Source organism: Leucopleurus acutus (assembly GCF_964270905.1).
Source record: "Leucopleurus acutus genome assembly, chromosome: 7".
Taxonomy (NCBI): Eukaryota; Metazoa; Chordata; class Mammalia; order Artiodactyla; family Delphinidae; genus Leucopleurus; species Leucopleurus acutus.
This window is the reverse complement of record NC_139150.1, coordinates 9,867,782-9,884,580: the sequence shown is the minus strand read 5'-3', so window position 1 is coordinate 9,884,580 and position 16,799 is coordinate 9,867,782. Positions and strand designations below refer to the sequence as shown.

At 40.0% G+C, this 16,799-nt stretch overlaps 1 protein-coding gene across 4 annotated transcripts in view; it reads right to left on the bottom strand.

The window, feature by feature from the left end:
* Window positions 1-16,799, bottom strand: part of MAPKAP1 (MAPK associated protein 1) — a 231,594-nt gene that overhangs the window by 180,236 nt on the left and 34,559 nt on the right. For 3 of the 4 annotated variants that reach the window (XM_082842752.1, XM_082842754.1, XM_082842753.1), the window contains one exon: window positions 9,889-10,037. In XM_082842752.1, the coding sequence (XP_082698878.1) occupies window positions 9,889-10,037 (149 nt within the window). Of the gene's footprint in view, window positions 1-5,021; window positions 5,102-9,888; window positions 10,038-16,799 lie in introns of those variants that run through there. The other variant, XM_082842755.1, reaches the window with a different exon arrangement.

Sequence of the window (16,799 nt, the reverse complement as noted above, 5' to 3'; positions counted from 1 at the left end):
TAAACTTACTTTCTTACATGTACCTTTGTCTAGGTGTTAAAACTTCAATTTAACAGAAAGGAGTGGAGATATTAATAAAACACTGCTCTTATGATACTGCCATGTAGCTGCAAGCCTCAGAGAGTAATGACATTTGAAATTTATCACTGCCATTTTTTTAAAAGTCCACATTTATGTGTGGAGAGTGCCAAGCTGGGCTTCATTAAAGAGTGACCAAAGTTGCCCTCTAGGAATTAATACAATCAAAATTTAGACAAACTCACCTAGGATAACAAACTGGGTGAACGTCACTGCTGCCTCCCAATTCCAGTCTTCCATATAGACCTATACTGCAGTATCTACCACATTTACTCTACAGTTAGTTGTTCATGGGTCTGTTCCTCTGCTCAATCAGATGTACCTGAAGTCATGGACCGCTGCCATAGTCCCCAGCACAGGGCACAACCCTGACTATGAAGGGTGGTTCCTCCACTTGTTGGCTATATGGCCACTCTTATCTTCAAATCCCTCTACGGTGGTTAGCCCTGTCTGATTCATCAGTGCCCACAGAGCCAGTATGTCATAAACATTTAAAATGAACCAGTACAATGTGGGCACTTAGTAAATAATTTGTTGGATGGATGGATGGACGGATGAATGAATCCACTCTGCATACCAGGAAGATCAGTGGAAAGAAAAAAGCATCTGTGGGACATACACTAGATTTGGTGTGTAAAGCATTCCCCTTCCCCAGCCCCTGTATCTCATCATTTCTTTATTACATGTAAGAAAATTGAGGCTTACAAAATGCAATAACTCACCCAACAGACACAATTGATAATAAGAGCTAAACCAGTCTGTCAGATTTCAAGTCCACTGGTAAAGGGAAAATTATTTTGGTTTTAAATTTTGAAAAATTTCAATTATTAATAATATTTTGTTTCCTGCATAACAGTGACTGTAAAAGTCTAAGAAAGAAAGCTGTGGTAATGGAATAAGGAGTTGAATACCAGCTCTGCCAAATACTAGTGAGATCTCCTTGAGCAAGTCACTTTCTCTTTCTGAACCTCAGTTTCCTCATCTGTAAAATGGAGATAATGCTCCCTCCATCACAGTTTTGTTATGATCAATTAAAAGAGGAAAGTAGCAACATATATGTAGAAGATCAATTCTTTAAGAGTTCAAGTTTTCCCATCTATAACCTTCTACATGTCACTGATGTCAATTACCTCCCAATCACAAAACTATGGAATCTTAAAGCCAAAAGGAATCCAAGAGATCACCTAAGTCAAGTGCCTCATTCTAAACATGCAGAAACTGAGGCTCTGTCAGAGAGATGGGAGGTGTCCTGTCCCAGACTCCATAGTATGGCCAGGGCTAAAACATCTTTCATGTCTGTGTTCTTTCCACCACATGGTCTTCCAGTACTTGAACTCAGGTTTCCATTTTGTAAATACGAATGCCATTAAGAATGAAAATTAAAATCTCTAAGGATCAGAACACCTAGATTCTATGCCCAGCTGGGTGACCCTAAGCTGTCATTTGATATTTCTGGATAGCTGTTTTCAAGACAATAAAATCAGGGCCTAGTACTTTGAGCGACTAGATAATCTCTCCATTGCAAATTATGCAGAGCGAGGTGCCCCAGATGAGAAAGCTCAGTATAAAATCCCACCATCCCCAGTCTCCACCACACCTATAAAACAGATTGTCTCCCATGCTTTCCCTGGGGACTCAGTGTTTGATATTCATTCCAACCAGATTTCACCTGCTAATCTTGTAATTAATTAGCCAGGAAGAAGGTAGTACCACAACAGGAATCTCGTTATAACAAAAATATGTCCACGTTTTACCTCTTATTCCCCTAACGTCCAAGAATTACAATCAGTATATTTTCTTAAATGACACCTGACATCTGCCTCACTTAAAATTACTCTCTCATTTTCTCCTCTTAATGGCCTGATGAGCTGGGTGAGGCATCTGAGAGTATAGCCCTGTCTCAGAGAAGAGGTGACCCACTTCTGGGGCGATTCCTTAGCCAAAGTTCCAAAGCTGGCTATGAAGTGCAAGCAAAAAAGAGGCTCCTGCCTCCCAGCCCACTCTCATCTCAGATACCACTGCCTCAGACGCCCCAAATACAAACCAAACAAACAGGGTGCACCCTATCCCCTCCGAAAGAGAGTATGTGTAGTGTCTTCAAGGACATGGTAACAAGCTATGATCTGTCATCAGTAGGCCCAAACCAGCTCAAGATGGTAACTTCTGCCTCATCCTCGGCCCTCTTTCAGTGCTTCCTAATTCAGGGATGGTATCATCGTCTATTCAGTTCCTCAAGCCAGAATCTGATCTAGAAATCATCCTTGAAACTCCTTTCTCCCCCATTCCCTGCCATATAATCAATCCATCATCAAGTCCTATCACTGTTACCAACTAAATATCTCTTGCATTCATCTACTCCTTATCCATTTCCAATAAGTAAGCCCAAGTTATCGTCTTTCTTACCTGGACCACTGCAAAATGTTTCTTGATTGGTCTCTCTAGCCTCACAAACCCTTCTCAAGTGTATTCCCTTCAGCAGAGCTTCAGTGATCTTTTCAAAATACAAACCTGATTACCTTCCCTCCTCATTAAACTTGTTCAAGGCTTTCCCATATTCTTAGATTACAGAGGACACTTCTGCCAGCCACTTGTGGTCTGCCCCTGCAGCTTCACCTTGCACCACAATCTACCTCACCCTTGGGTCTCCAGTCACACAGCCTTTTCTTCCAGTTCCTCCATATTTCCAAGCTCGCCCTTGCCTCAGATCCTCTGTATGTTCTTTCTCCTCACACTTAACCTAGCTAGTTCTTAGCCTTCAGCTCTCAGGTCAAGAGGCACCTTCACAAGGATAACCATTTCTGACCCCCCCAGACTAGGTCAGATGCCCTTACGATAACTCTCTAAAAACCCAATTATCTCTCCTGGAACTTGGTAATTAATTGGCTTTGATTATATATACTATGACTGCAATTTTACACTTTGTTTGGTGATTATTTACATAACATCTAACCTCCTGCCAAGAGAGGAAGCTTCATGAGGTCAGAAACCAGATCTGTTTTTGCTCACTACTATATCCAGATTTTACTTAATAGTGCCTGGCACATAGTAGACCCTCACTAAATAGAAGTAAATGAATGGCAATGTGGTAAAAGGAAACGAATACATCTCTCAGCACTGACCATATACCAGGCACCTTGCTATGTATGCATTTATAATTTTCATTAAATACTCACAACAACATTTTCTGGTAAGTATCATTAACCTCATTTTATAGATATGAAAACAGGCTTAAAGAGGCAAAGTGATTTGCCCAGTATCACACAGCAAGTAAATGGCAAAGTTAGAATTCTAACCCAAGCCTGACAAACATGTTCTTCCCACTGCAAAATTCTGCCTTCCTTTGAAAAGCCTCTGAGTTGATGGTGAATTCTACCTCTGATGGGAGTTTCTAGAAGATGGCTCCACAATCAGAGGAAGCCTCCACAGACTGGCAGGGCTCAGAACAAACTGCAGAAATGAGGCCTGGACAGAAAGAGCTCAGAGTGGAATAAGATAGTTTTAAGAGCTAAGCCTTGAGAATTTAACTTCAGAATAGGATGCTGAAAATGCTTTTTTTTTGAAAATGCTTTCTTTTTGTTGTAAGATTCCTATTTAATTCATTTTGAATACCACCCAGGCAAAAATCCAGAAGTCGGCCCTCAGGATTTTCAGTATAATGTCGAGCAACAGGAAGAGCACTGCATTAGTATAATGGTAAGGGGGAAATAATCTCAGTAAAATCCATTTTTAGGGCTTCCCTGGTGGCGCAGTGGTTAAGAATCCACCTGCCAATGCAGGGGACACGGGTTCGAGCCCTGGTCCAGGAAGATCCCACATGCCGCGGAGCAACTAAGCCCATGCGCCACAACTACCGAGCCTGCGCTCTAGAGCCTGCGAGCCACAACTACTGAAGCCTGCGCTCTAGAGCCCCTGCTCCGCAACAAGAGAAGCCACCGCAATGAGAAGCCCGTGCACCGCAATGAAGAGTAGCCCCCACTAACCGCAACTAGAGAAAGTCCGTGCGCAGCAACGAAGACCCAACTCAGCCAAAAATAAATAAATAAATAAATTTATTTTTTTAAAAAAAATGAAGGCTTCCCTGGTGGTGCAGTGGTTTGAGAGTCCGCCTGCCGATGCAGGGGACGCGGGTTCGTGTCCCGGTCTGGGAAGATCCCACATGCCGCGGAGCAGCTGGGCCCGTGAGCCATGGCCGCTGAGCCTGCGCGTCCGGAGCCTGTGCTCCGCAACAGGAGAGGCCACAACAGTGAGAGGCCCGCATACCACAAAAAAAAAAAAAAAAAAAAAAGAAGTTAAAAAAAAATTTTTAAGACATTTTTAAATTAATGAATTTGGTCCTTTTATTGGTATACCACGGTGTGTAAAAAGGTAGTAAATACGTAATATCTTGCTTTAAAACTAGAACAGACTAATAAAAACTGGTCTATAAAAAGGAAAACTAACAAAATACAGTCACAGAGGTAAGTTGCCAAGAAAGTAACTGCTGAAATGATGTTGGGACTTTACTCTCCTTTACTGAAAAAGGTATGTAAAATAAAGCCAATAGAAAAGAGAGACAAACAGCTCCTAATTCAAAATACAAAGTTACTTTAGATATTCCTTCTCTCTCTCTCTCTCTGAGACCAATGCAGCCAACTGCATCGGGGTGGGGCGGGGCGGGGTGGGGGTGGAGGGTGGGAGGGGGCAGAAATGTTGGTCAGAGGAAAGAAGCAAGGTCAAAGGCCAGAAGGTCCTTAGGCTCAAGGCCATGCCTCAGCTCAGGCAGCAATAAGCAAAAGCTGTTGTCTAGAAACATAACCAGCACTAAGAAGTCCAGGTTATAATTTTTCGGAAAGAGATCCTGAAACTAAAGTAGCTTAACATATTAGAGGGGACCATTCCCACGATAATAGCAAATATTCCAAGTTCAGATGAGGAGCATTTTCCTCTAAAGGCAATTCGCTGACCTTTTCTGAGTTTGCAACATTTCTCAGTGGCTTCACACTTTCTGCAAAGTTTTAAGTGACTTCCTTTGAAGAGAGCTATTTAATGCCAATGATTGTAGAAAACATTTGTTCATAATTATCCAGACATAGACTGGAACAATGCTGAAACAAGAGCAGCATGCAAAAATGTATTTAAGGACTATCATCCCAAAATGCTGCTAAAAGCTATTAACCAGTATGTGTTAATTGCCACAGCATTCATATTAATTTTCACTTCAGGCTCGACACTGTGGAATATTTCCCCTGATACATTTTAAACAAAGTTTAATTTAAGGAACTGCTTCTATCAACACTTATGAAAATTAACAGCCAAGCAATTAGCACTCATGAATTATCACTTCCCCCATGCTCTCTGCAGCTTCCCTGTTAAAACAGTTTCTAACAGAGAAATGGTTACTTTCTAGCAAGTTAACACAATCAAAGTCACAGTTGTCTGTATGAACTAGCACTGGTTCTGCTTTTTAAAGCACCTGTCAAGGCAAACATGCTCCTTATATTTAGAGTATAATTTAGCTAAGTCAAATAAGTAAAATATTTAACGTTTTACTAAACTGCCAAGCAATTACCAGTATCAAACTACCCTCTCACCTGATGTTTACAAAATAGCCATTGCAAACAAACAAACAAAAAAAGGAAGTAATTACTTGTCTTAATCTTCCTATTTCAAGTTAAAGGTCAAAACCCCACTGGACTGACTCCCTGGACTTCTACAAGCGGACCACCTTCACCCAGTCTGCTGTACATCTTGTGTAATGATGCTAAAGTCCTAGTTTTAAAAGCACATTTCCTCTCACTCGATCCTGTCAACAATCTAATGAAGTACAAAGGAGAGACAGCATCACTGGCCTGCACCCTTTACAGAGAGAGAAAGAGGCAGAAGTGGGGTATTTGCTGAGCACTTCCTATGTGCTATATCTCAATACTCATCAGGAAGACACACTACCACCATCTCATTCCACATACGAGGACTGCAGCTTCATGAGGTTAAGTAACTAGCCTGAAGTCATACCACTAAGTGGTGGAATTAGGATTTAAACTAAGACCTTACTACAAAATAGATGTGCTTACGAACTAAATTACACTGCCTCTCCCCATGCTAGGTGCTTTATCCTATTTGATGGTCTCATCAGCTTTGTTAGGAAGGAACTCTTAATTTCTTTGCATAGGTAAAGAAACTGAGATTCAGTGAGGTGAAAAACCTGACTGAGGTGACACAACTGATAATCAGTACCATTTCTTTGTTAGTAACTGTACTGACTGGAGATGGGTATCTGAACTTCTAAGGGTCTACTGATGATGATAATATTTGTAAACTCAGTTTAAACAAAATAGTGATGACGATGTACTTACTAGCTAAAGCTTCTCAAGTGATAAGGCATGGGAAAAGGGCTAGATACTTTTTAAAATAAGACCTCTTTTGAAAAAGGTGTAAAGACAGGGCAGAAATCCACATATTCAGGGGCACTTAAATCAGTGCTGAATGTTCACTGCCTGTCACTCCATCGCTTCAGAGCAACTCCCTGTCACGCCCAACATTTCCCACTTTCAGTGAGATCAGAAGGACTGACACAGGAATTTTCCTATTGCCTCACCTCTAAAACAGAGGTTGGTTTTGTTAATGAAGCTATTCAGAAGTCCTGTTTTTAACAAGCCCAAAGAATTTAGGCAGATGGCTGAGCCTGGTTTTGCCTTGTCCGGCTAAGCATTCCCTAAAACCACTTGCAATCTGTCCTGGTCTTTTTTCAAATGATCAGTAAACAGAGTTATTAATAACCTATGAATCTAAAACAGTCACGGATAGCATTGCCAATTTGTCAAAAAGATAATATAAACATAGTAATTAACCTGATCAAAAAACTGTAAAAATTACAATAAAGCATATACCTAAGTACGGCCTTTCCCTCTCGACTACATGCCTTCAAGAAATTAACCAACCAGAGTTTTAAAAAAATCAAATTATTAACCAGCTACAGGAACCAAAAACTATTTAAAAGTATTCGCTTTAATTTAGTACAATAACTAAGAGATGCTTACCCTTAGAATCACTAAAACCAGCAATTCAGTTTGCACAAATCCTTAAAGATGCCTGCTTACTTACAATGTAACTGTAAAGCCACACCAAAAACAAAATCCTTTTTTCAAATCCAATGCTAGTTTAATCATAAGGAGGATTTCACAGCAGTTAGTCTCTTGAGGAAATAGATAATTAAGTAGTTTTTTAGCATATTTAATTAGACCCCAAACTCTTCCCTGTCCCCTTCTCTCCCCAATTATGTACCATTTGCCCAAGAGACCTAAGTAACTCAGTTAATTATGTAAATAAGGCAAGCGTTATTCCCAAGAAAAGCATTGTGAATATTTGTAGTGGAAAGAACCACATATTTTACTGGCTTTAACAAACCTTTGCAAAAAAAAAGAGGGGAGACTATCAAAAAACATGAGAAACTCTTACATTTGAGGCAAGAAACAGGGAGTTCAATGACAAGATGGTGAATCATTAAAACAGGACACTCATTTCACTTCTTAAATATGAGCTGAATAAAAATAAAATAATTCTAAGTTACAACAGTAACAAAAATTTAGTGCTGAACGGCAAATGATTTATGGGAAGAATCAATCTGGAAATTATTAAAGTCGACTCTCACAGAAAAGGCTTTATTATCAAGGGGTTGACATGATCTTAACTCTCGAGGCAGCCATGGTGCTGTTATAACTACTACAATCCCATTATTATGCAATCACAAAATGCTAATTTCATCATTTTGAGGTGTTATTTGAATAGTCATTTTAATTTCTAGGTTACGAAAAGGCTTGACTCAAGTATAATTCTCTATTAATCATTGAGATGTCATTGAATATCATATTGATGCATTTCACAAAGATAGACTAATTTAATATGTACAATACAATATCCTTCAAATATTAAGCCACTTTCATTACACATCTGCCAAATGCATCAATATTAAATAATAGATGAGAACATGGGTTTAATTGTGTTTTAGCAATTGTAATATGTAGGATAATAAAAAAATAGCACTGTGTCACAAGACAGACTTATCGATATATAAATCTTTCTTAATCAATTGTGCAATGGTGACTGGGCCATGCTCACATCCTTTGCTGATTAAAAATAGACCTGATATGACAAAAACATCGAGAGTCGTAAGTGTAAACACATACCTAGCAAAAATAATACCTTTGTGACTGAGGAAATGGCTTCTTTATTTTATTTTTTAATTTCAAGTTAGGTATATAAAACAAGTAGAGTTCACAACCTTCTAACAAGGTTAGATTTGGATAATCCTAAGTAATTTATAATAGAATCTAATAGTATAATGAAAATTCTAGAATATAGTATTTTAAAAGGTCTGTGCTACTTTGTTGGCATCACAGCATTATCAAATACTAATTACTCCAGCAATTAACTGCATCCTCAAACAATGAGATGATAGGCAATGGAAGCAAATAAATTCTAGCCATGTAACCTAATCCCAATAATAACATCTCACATATCTAAATGAATCGATTGTAGTAGTTAAGAAAAAAATCCCCTACAGTCCAACTCACTAGTTTCCAGAGGCTGACATTCCTGTCCCCTAGGGGGACCCTTCCTTCTCTTTGCTGCATTCCACAAGAAGAAACAGGAAAAGGTGGCAGGGGCAGGCTGAAGAGCAGCTCTTCACAGGATGCGATCTCTAATTTACTGGAAGTACTTTCTTATGTTTTTTGGAGAAAACTCCTGAGCATATTAGGATTTTATACTATTTATGCATTTTGTTTCTAGTTTTTGTTCTCCTTCCCCGCCAACATCGATAACCTCATGTGCCAATGTCCATATATGCTTACTTAAAGCAATGGAAACATGCTGAATTGTATGAGGTGAAAGTGTTTCAAAGAAAAAACATCTCCTTGCTCAGGTGACAACGGACAGAACCAGCATATAACCAGGACTTGATTATAAAAAGTGCAAACATAAGCAAAGAGCTGTATCTTTATTAATTGCAATGGTGTTGAAATAAGACAAATTGTACACAATCCCCCCAGGCAACAAGCTATCACTCAGCACACCCACACGACTGCCAGACAGCAAACATAATGGCAATAAATATAAAAATCAACTGCTACTGTCCTGAAAGAAACCCAGCTCAGCTCAGCACAGAGACAAAGAATGGCAGGGAATGGGTAAGAGAGGGTGCTGCATGTATTGATAGAACTATATTCCACCTAAAATAGTGGCCATTTTTCTAAAAGGAAAACAAACACACTTTAATTTAGCAACTGCAAACTGTCAGAACAAACAGGAAAAAATTAAGCTATCCTGCATAGCCAGTGTCAGACAACAAGATTCAATAAAACACTGACATGCAAAGCAATGTCTTAGAATTCTGAAATGAAGCTCTCACCTCTACAATTTCTGGAGTTATAATCAAGAATCAGACAAGACAACCCAAACCATCCCCCAGAACCACTTTCATGGCTTTCCAAACAGTAAGACCTTGATTAATCACAGCCCAACTAACCCAAACCTTAGGAGAGAAACACTTAGGAGATAAGACAGGAACACACACACACACACACACACACACACACACGTATCTCCAGACTGTTTTTGTTTTCATCCTCCCAAACATATTACTGTGGAAACCACATTAAGCCCAAATCCACACCTTTTTACACCCTCAGTCTTAGGAAATGTGAGTGACATTCTATATTTACTGAGTCCCTTTTGAAACCCTAAATCTAAATCTAATAAGAATAAGAATAACAACCAACAATAATTCCATCCAACTGAGGTTTTACCTAAAGGGATAGTTTCACGTTGACTTACCTTGCCATCAAATTTGGAATACTCGTTAAAGGGGTTATTCAGCTGCAGAGGACACTGCTCCAGGCGTACAGATAATATTGACTGCTTTCCAGAATGTGGAGGTTTCTCTTTGAGCGACTTTTTTTCAAATAGTGACTTTAACTCCTGGGCTGTGATACAAGAGGAAGATAAAAACATCTTTGTGATTACAACACAGAGAGATAGCCTGTCTACCTTCCCTAAAAAGTCTTCCTTGGAATCCAGAGGAGGGAGTGTCCAAGACATGTTTAGGTCAGATATGTGCAAAAAGTCTCACATATATGTCTGTGCACTGAAAGAGCAGAGCACTGAAAAACACATAGGTCAGGTTTGTCAACTTAGAAAGACTAGGGTTTAAGGAAGGGGGCAGAAGGCAGACAAGCCAACAGAACAGCCATTTTGTAAGAGCGCCCACAGCTGTGAGACCTGAGATTCAGCCTGGCTTTGCCACTAGCAGATAGATGTGTGATACTGGACCATTCACTAAACCTCTTTGGACTTGTCAAACCAGATTATCTTGAAGATCTCTCCTGGCTCTAATATGTGGTTTTGAAGTTCTAGTTCTTCAAGGTCAAGGTCCACCTCTTAATCCTCTCACACTTTCCAATGACACCTAGCACACAATCTGGATGACAAAGATGAGGAGGAGGAAAAGGAGAAAGAGTATTTTTAATAATAATAGCTAACATTTACTGAGCAAACCAATGTATCTCATCTAATCCTCATAACAAGCTTATGAGGTAGATATTTGCATTATCTCAATTCTGTCAACTGGAAACTGAAGCGTAGAATATTTTGATTAGCCCTAGGCCACATAGCCAGTAAGTAGCAGGGCTCAGATTTGCACCCAGCCATGGCTCTTAGCCATTAGGCACTAATGAACAAAGTAGACCTTCAATAAATTTTGTTGCATGAATCAATGAATAAAATAATGATTGAAGGAATTCAGATTAAGTTATTAAATCAAAACCTTCAGCACTTATTCATTAGTGAACCAAGACAAGTTAGTTCCATATCTTCTCAAAGATCATTTTATTCTCTATATTAATCTGAATGTCATTTAAGGTGATAGCTGGATGATAAGTACATGGGGGTTCATTATACTTTATATTTTGTGATGTTAGAAAATTTCCATACTTTACACTTTAAATGAATCAATCGTAGATCTTAAAATGTGCAATAAATAAGTTCAACCCATTCCATTCTTGAGCATAGCCAACTTGAACTGAGATCAAACATAATTGTGAAATAGTCACTTAGAACTTTTTAAAAAGGTAACAAAATTATTTTCAACAAACCAGTGGGGGAACTTTATCAAACGAGTCCTTATAGATTTAAGTGGCAAACCAGGAGAAAAGGATCTAATTCTTTTTTAAAATGTGGCACTTGACTATCCAATCCAGATTCTGAATATATAAGTACATGTGATCAACAGATTAATATGTTAATTATATATTAATACCAACAGATTAATGCACATTTGAAAAAGTTTTAGATTACTATTGAAGTGGTATTTTAAATATTGGAAGTACTATTCTACCTGTACTCTATCAATAATTTTATTGCTACACTTTGGAAAAGAATAATCTTTTATTAAATACCTACTAGGAAAAAGTAAAAACAAAAAACCTACTAGGGGCCAGGAACAATGCCAGGTGTCTTCTCATCCTATCCTCACAATGATCCTGAAAGACAGGTTACCAACAGCTCCATGAAGAAACTGAGGTGTAGCAAACATAAGTCCCTTATCCAAGTCACTCTACTGTTATCAGTAGGGTTAAGTGTGAAGTGATGATATATTAACTCTTCCATTCTCAGACTAATTCACACTTAGACCTCTCCCTTCAACCTGTGACATTTTCCCACTTCCTCTTTTGCTTCCTACATCACGGAGAAACAGAAACAACCAAAAGAGAACTTTTGCATGCTCTCACCTGCACTTCCTCCCACCTTCCCTCCCATCACAACATGGATGAACTGCCTATGCCCTTATCAGATCAGCCCCTCCTCTGTGCACTAGATTCCATCCACTCTTGCCGACTCAAGGGCATCAATCAAGCAATTCTCTTCCATCTCGCTTCCATTTTCAATTTTTTCCTCTTATTGGGTCAGTCTCATCAGCATATAGATACTGAGCTGCTACTCATTAAAAAAAAAAAATTCTCCTGTACTTCCATACTCCCACCCAGTTACTACCCTATTTTTCTGCTCCTCAAAATGGTTGTCTATATTCTTGCTGTCTAATTTTTCTCCTCCCATTCACACAAACCCACTCCAATCAGGCATTCAGGCTCCACCACTTCATCAAAGCACCTTTCAATGAAGTCACCAATGGTTCCCCTGTTGCTAAATCTACTGGTCAATTTTTAATCCTCATCTTACAAGGCCTCTTGGTAGCAGTTGACATTTCACTCGTTCCTTTTTGTTGTTGTTTTTTTTTTTTTTTTCTTTTTTTTTGCGGTACGCGGGCCTCTCAGTGTTGTAGCCTCTCCCGTTGCGGAGCACAGGCTCCGGATGCGCAGGCTCAGCAGCCAATGGCTCACGGGCCCAGCCACTCCGCGGCACGTGGGACCTTCCCGGATCAGGGCACAAACCCGTGTCGCCTGCATCGGCAGGCGGACCCTCAACCACTGCGCCACCAGGGAAGCCCACTCGTTCCTTTTTGGAATCCTTTTCTTCACTTGCTGTCCAGGCTACTCCTTCTCAGTCTCCTTGCTGATTCTTCCTCCTTCTTCCCTCAAATCTTTGGCATTCCCCAAGGCATAGTGTTTGGGCCTTTTCTTTATCTACATTCACTCCCTCAGTGATCTCATCCAGCCTTATGATTTTATATACCACTTTAGGGAATTCCCTGCTGGTCCAGTGGTTAGGAATCCGGGCTTTCACTGCCGGGGGCCAGGGTTTGATCCCTGGTTGAGGAACTAAGATCCTGCAAGTTGCATGGCAGGGCCAATAAAATAAAATAAATAGGTAAATACCATTTTACAAGAGGCAAAACTAAATTGCAGTGATACAAATCAGAACAATGATTGCCTTTGGGGAGGAGATTAACTAGAAAGAGGCACAAGGGAACTTTTCTGGGGTATAGAAATGCTGTATACTTGAATGCTAGTTACACAGGTGTATGTTTGGCAAAAGTCATCAAACTGTACATTTAATACCTATACATTTCAATATATGTACAGCATACCTCAATAAAAAAATAAATAAGGGAAAACCTAAATAAATATCCTCTGTATGCTGATAACTTCTAAATGATTATTCCTAGACTCCCTAAAATTATAGATTCAACTTCATATTTCGCACCTCCACTTGGATGTCCAATAGGTATCTCAAACTTCACACGTCTGTAACCAAACTCTTGATCTTCCCCACAAACCCGCCCCTCCCACAATTTTCTTCTCAGTTAATGGCAACTCAATTTTGCTAGGCAAAAAACTTGGGTGTCATTCCACTTTTCTCTTTCTTGCACATCCTAGCCATCAACAGAAACTTAAGAAGATAATCCAGAACCACCTATAGCTACCAAAGCTGGATTATTACCACCACCTTCAAACTGGTCTTGTTTCCACCCTTGCCTCCCCCACCCCAACCCAGACCACTGTCTCTTCTCAACCCAGCAGCCAATGAGTCTTTTAAAATACAAGTTATAGGGACTTCCCTGGTGATACAGTGGTTAAGACTCCATGCTTCCACTGCAGGGGGCGCGGGTTCGACCCCTGGTCAGCAAACTAAGCTCCCGCATGCTGCCTGGTGCAGCCCAAATTTTTTTTTAATTTTAAAAAAGAAAAAAAAAAGTTATAAACTTCAGAATAAGAAGAAAATTGATAAATCTGATGACATAAAAATAAAAACTTCCTGGGCTTCCCTGGTTGTGCAGTGGTTGAGAGTCCTCCTGCCGATGCAGGGGACATGGGTTCGTGCCCCGGTCTGGGAAGATCCCACATGCCGCAGAGCGGCTGGGCCCGTGAGCCATGGCCGCTGAGCCTGTGCGTCCGGAGCCTGTGCTCCTCAACGGGAGAGGCCACAACAGTGAGAGGCCCGCGTACCGCAAAAAATAATAAAAATAAAAACTTCCTAATATATAAAGATTCTCAAAGTAGAGAAGACACTGACCAACAACCCAATAGAAAAATGGACAAGAAATATATAATATCCACAGAAAAAGAAATTCAAATAGCTCTTTTTTTGTGTGGTATGCGGGCCTCTCGCTGTTGTGGCCTCTCCTGTTGCGGAGCACAGGCTCCGGACGCGCAGGCTCAGCGGCCATGGCTCACGGGCCTAGGCACTCCACGGCACGTGGGATCTTCCCGGACCAGGGCACGAACCCGCGTCCCCTGCATCGGCAGGCGGACTCTCAACCACTGCACCACCAGCGAAGCCCCTCAAAGAGCTCTTAAACAAATGGAAAGATGTTCAACCACATTTCATAATAAGAAATATGCAATTTAAAACTATACTACGAGGGACTCCCCTGGTGACGCAGTGGTTAAGAATCTGCCTGGCGGGCTTCCCTGGTGGCGCAGTGGTTGAGAGTCCGCCTGCCGATGTGGGGGCACGGGTAGTGCCCTGGTCCTGGAGGATCCCACAGGCCGCGGAGCAGCTGGGCCCGTGAGCCATGGCCGCTGAGCCTGCGCGTCTGGAGCCTGTGCTCCGCAGCGGGAGGGGCCGCAGCAGTGAGAGGCCCGAGTACCGCAAGAAAAAGGAATCTGCCTGCCAATGCAGGGGACACAGGTTCAAGCCCTGGTCCGGGAAGATCCCACATGCCGCGGAGCAACTAAGCCTGTGCGCCACAACTACTGAGCCTGCGCTCTAGAGCCCGTGATCCACAACTATTGAGCCCGTGAGCCAAAACTACTGAAGCCCACACACCTAGAGGCCGGGCTCTGCAACAGGAGAAGCCACCGCAATGAGAAGCTCGCACACCGCAACAAAGAGTAGCCCCGGCTCACCGCAACTAGAGAAAGCCCATGCACAGCAATCGAAGACCCAACACAGCCATAAATAAATAAATACATATATTTTAAAAAAAACCCAAAAGACTATACTATGATACCATTCCACTTCTATCAGGAAATAGACACTCGACACATTACTAGAGGGAACGAAAAACAGCAAAATCTCAATAAAGGGGAATGTAACAATGTCAAAGAAAACCATATATTTACCCCTTGGCCCAATAATACCACTTTCAGGATTCTGATCCTAGAGACACTGGCAAAAAAACAAAACTAAACTAATATGCATGACGCTTTCCACTGCAGTCCCATTTGCAACAGCAAAAGCCTGAAAACGATCAAATATCCCTCAACAAGGGACTGGTTGGCTAAACTATGGTACAACCACATCATGAAACCTATCTCTATGTATTGCTCCAGAGTAATTCTCAGGATGTGTTGCTAAATGAAAAATGGATTGCATAAAATAGTGTGTATTATGCTATCTTTAATTTAAAAAGAGGGGAATATGAATGTAAATATGCTTATATATATTTGTAAGTGGACAGAAAAGCCAAAACCTTTTTTAAAATGACTATCTAAAAGAGTAGAAGACAAGGAATGAGGCTAGATTTCTCTGGTTTACCCTGTTTTATGTATTTAACTTTACAACCATGTAAATGTTTTGTGTAATTAATAAAGAAAAAGTGCAACCTCTAAAAATAAAAGCAAAATTAAAAATGAACTTAAGTGTAATATTTAGTTGGCAGTTTAACTAAAAGAGAGGAATTATTTTAAGTAACTTTATCATATAGCAATTTGACTGTACATTCCCTATTAGAACATATCAAAAAGACAAAAAAAAAATCTTAAACTGTTTTCACTAATCATAATATTAATAATAACATTGGTATTTCTATTCTGGAACCAAGATTTTCAGCATGAGAAAGCATACATAAACATAAAATCAAAAGCAAAAATTCCTAAATCTGAATTGGAATTATCAGCATTAACTCACAATGTATTCTCTTTAAAAATTTATTTTTTTCTGAGCTCTACTCCCTGAAAAGGCCTACAAGGAAAACAAAAATCAATCCAGTGAGCCCCCCTAGAGCTCAGTTGTGGTCTCTTAATGCCATTTACCACTAAAAAGAATCAAGACTCCCTGGAAAAACAGCTGATTCCAGATTTGGGGAAGAAAATGTGCAAGATGAACCTGCAACATCTTGTTACACAAGAAAGCAAGGAAACTATGAAAGATTACTGGAATTGTGTCAAAAGAACTTAGCAGCAAATGTGAAGGGACTCACTATACAAAGGGACAATTTCAGCATAAAAAAAGAATAACTGCAATGAATTGAAAAATATAAATTATGCTTAAAAACCCATGAGTGCATAATGATACAAAGGGAAAAAAACCCTCATTGGTCATCTACATGGGATGCTAGGGAACAAACTCTTCATTCTGAAAACAACTGACAAAGGTAAAGAAGCAAGCATTTATCCTGCTGTTCTTGTAGGGACTATACCTGAGGATAGCCAAATAATAGATTAGGGAAAGTTCTTTATATAAAACAAGTTGATAAAATTAGAAATCACTATTTCACACCTCTTAATGAAATAATGAATCTAGGTGATACTCATTAATGGCCACTAAAACTATCAGATGAACAGCTGATGGGAGTAATTTAATAATGGATGGATAAGGCCTGATTCCACCATCAATCTTGTTACAAAAAACACAGTAAGACATTCTATGTTTCCTAAAATGATGCAATAGGAAATACAGATCAGCATGTACACAGTGTTCTTACCAAAAATCAAACTTCAATCTGAGCAATTCTGTAGATCTAACCACCAGTTTATAGGAAATAAAGAGGACAGAGGAACATATTAACCATGGGGATATGATTAGCAAAAGCCAGAATGTAGGAAATACTATGGGACAAAATGACC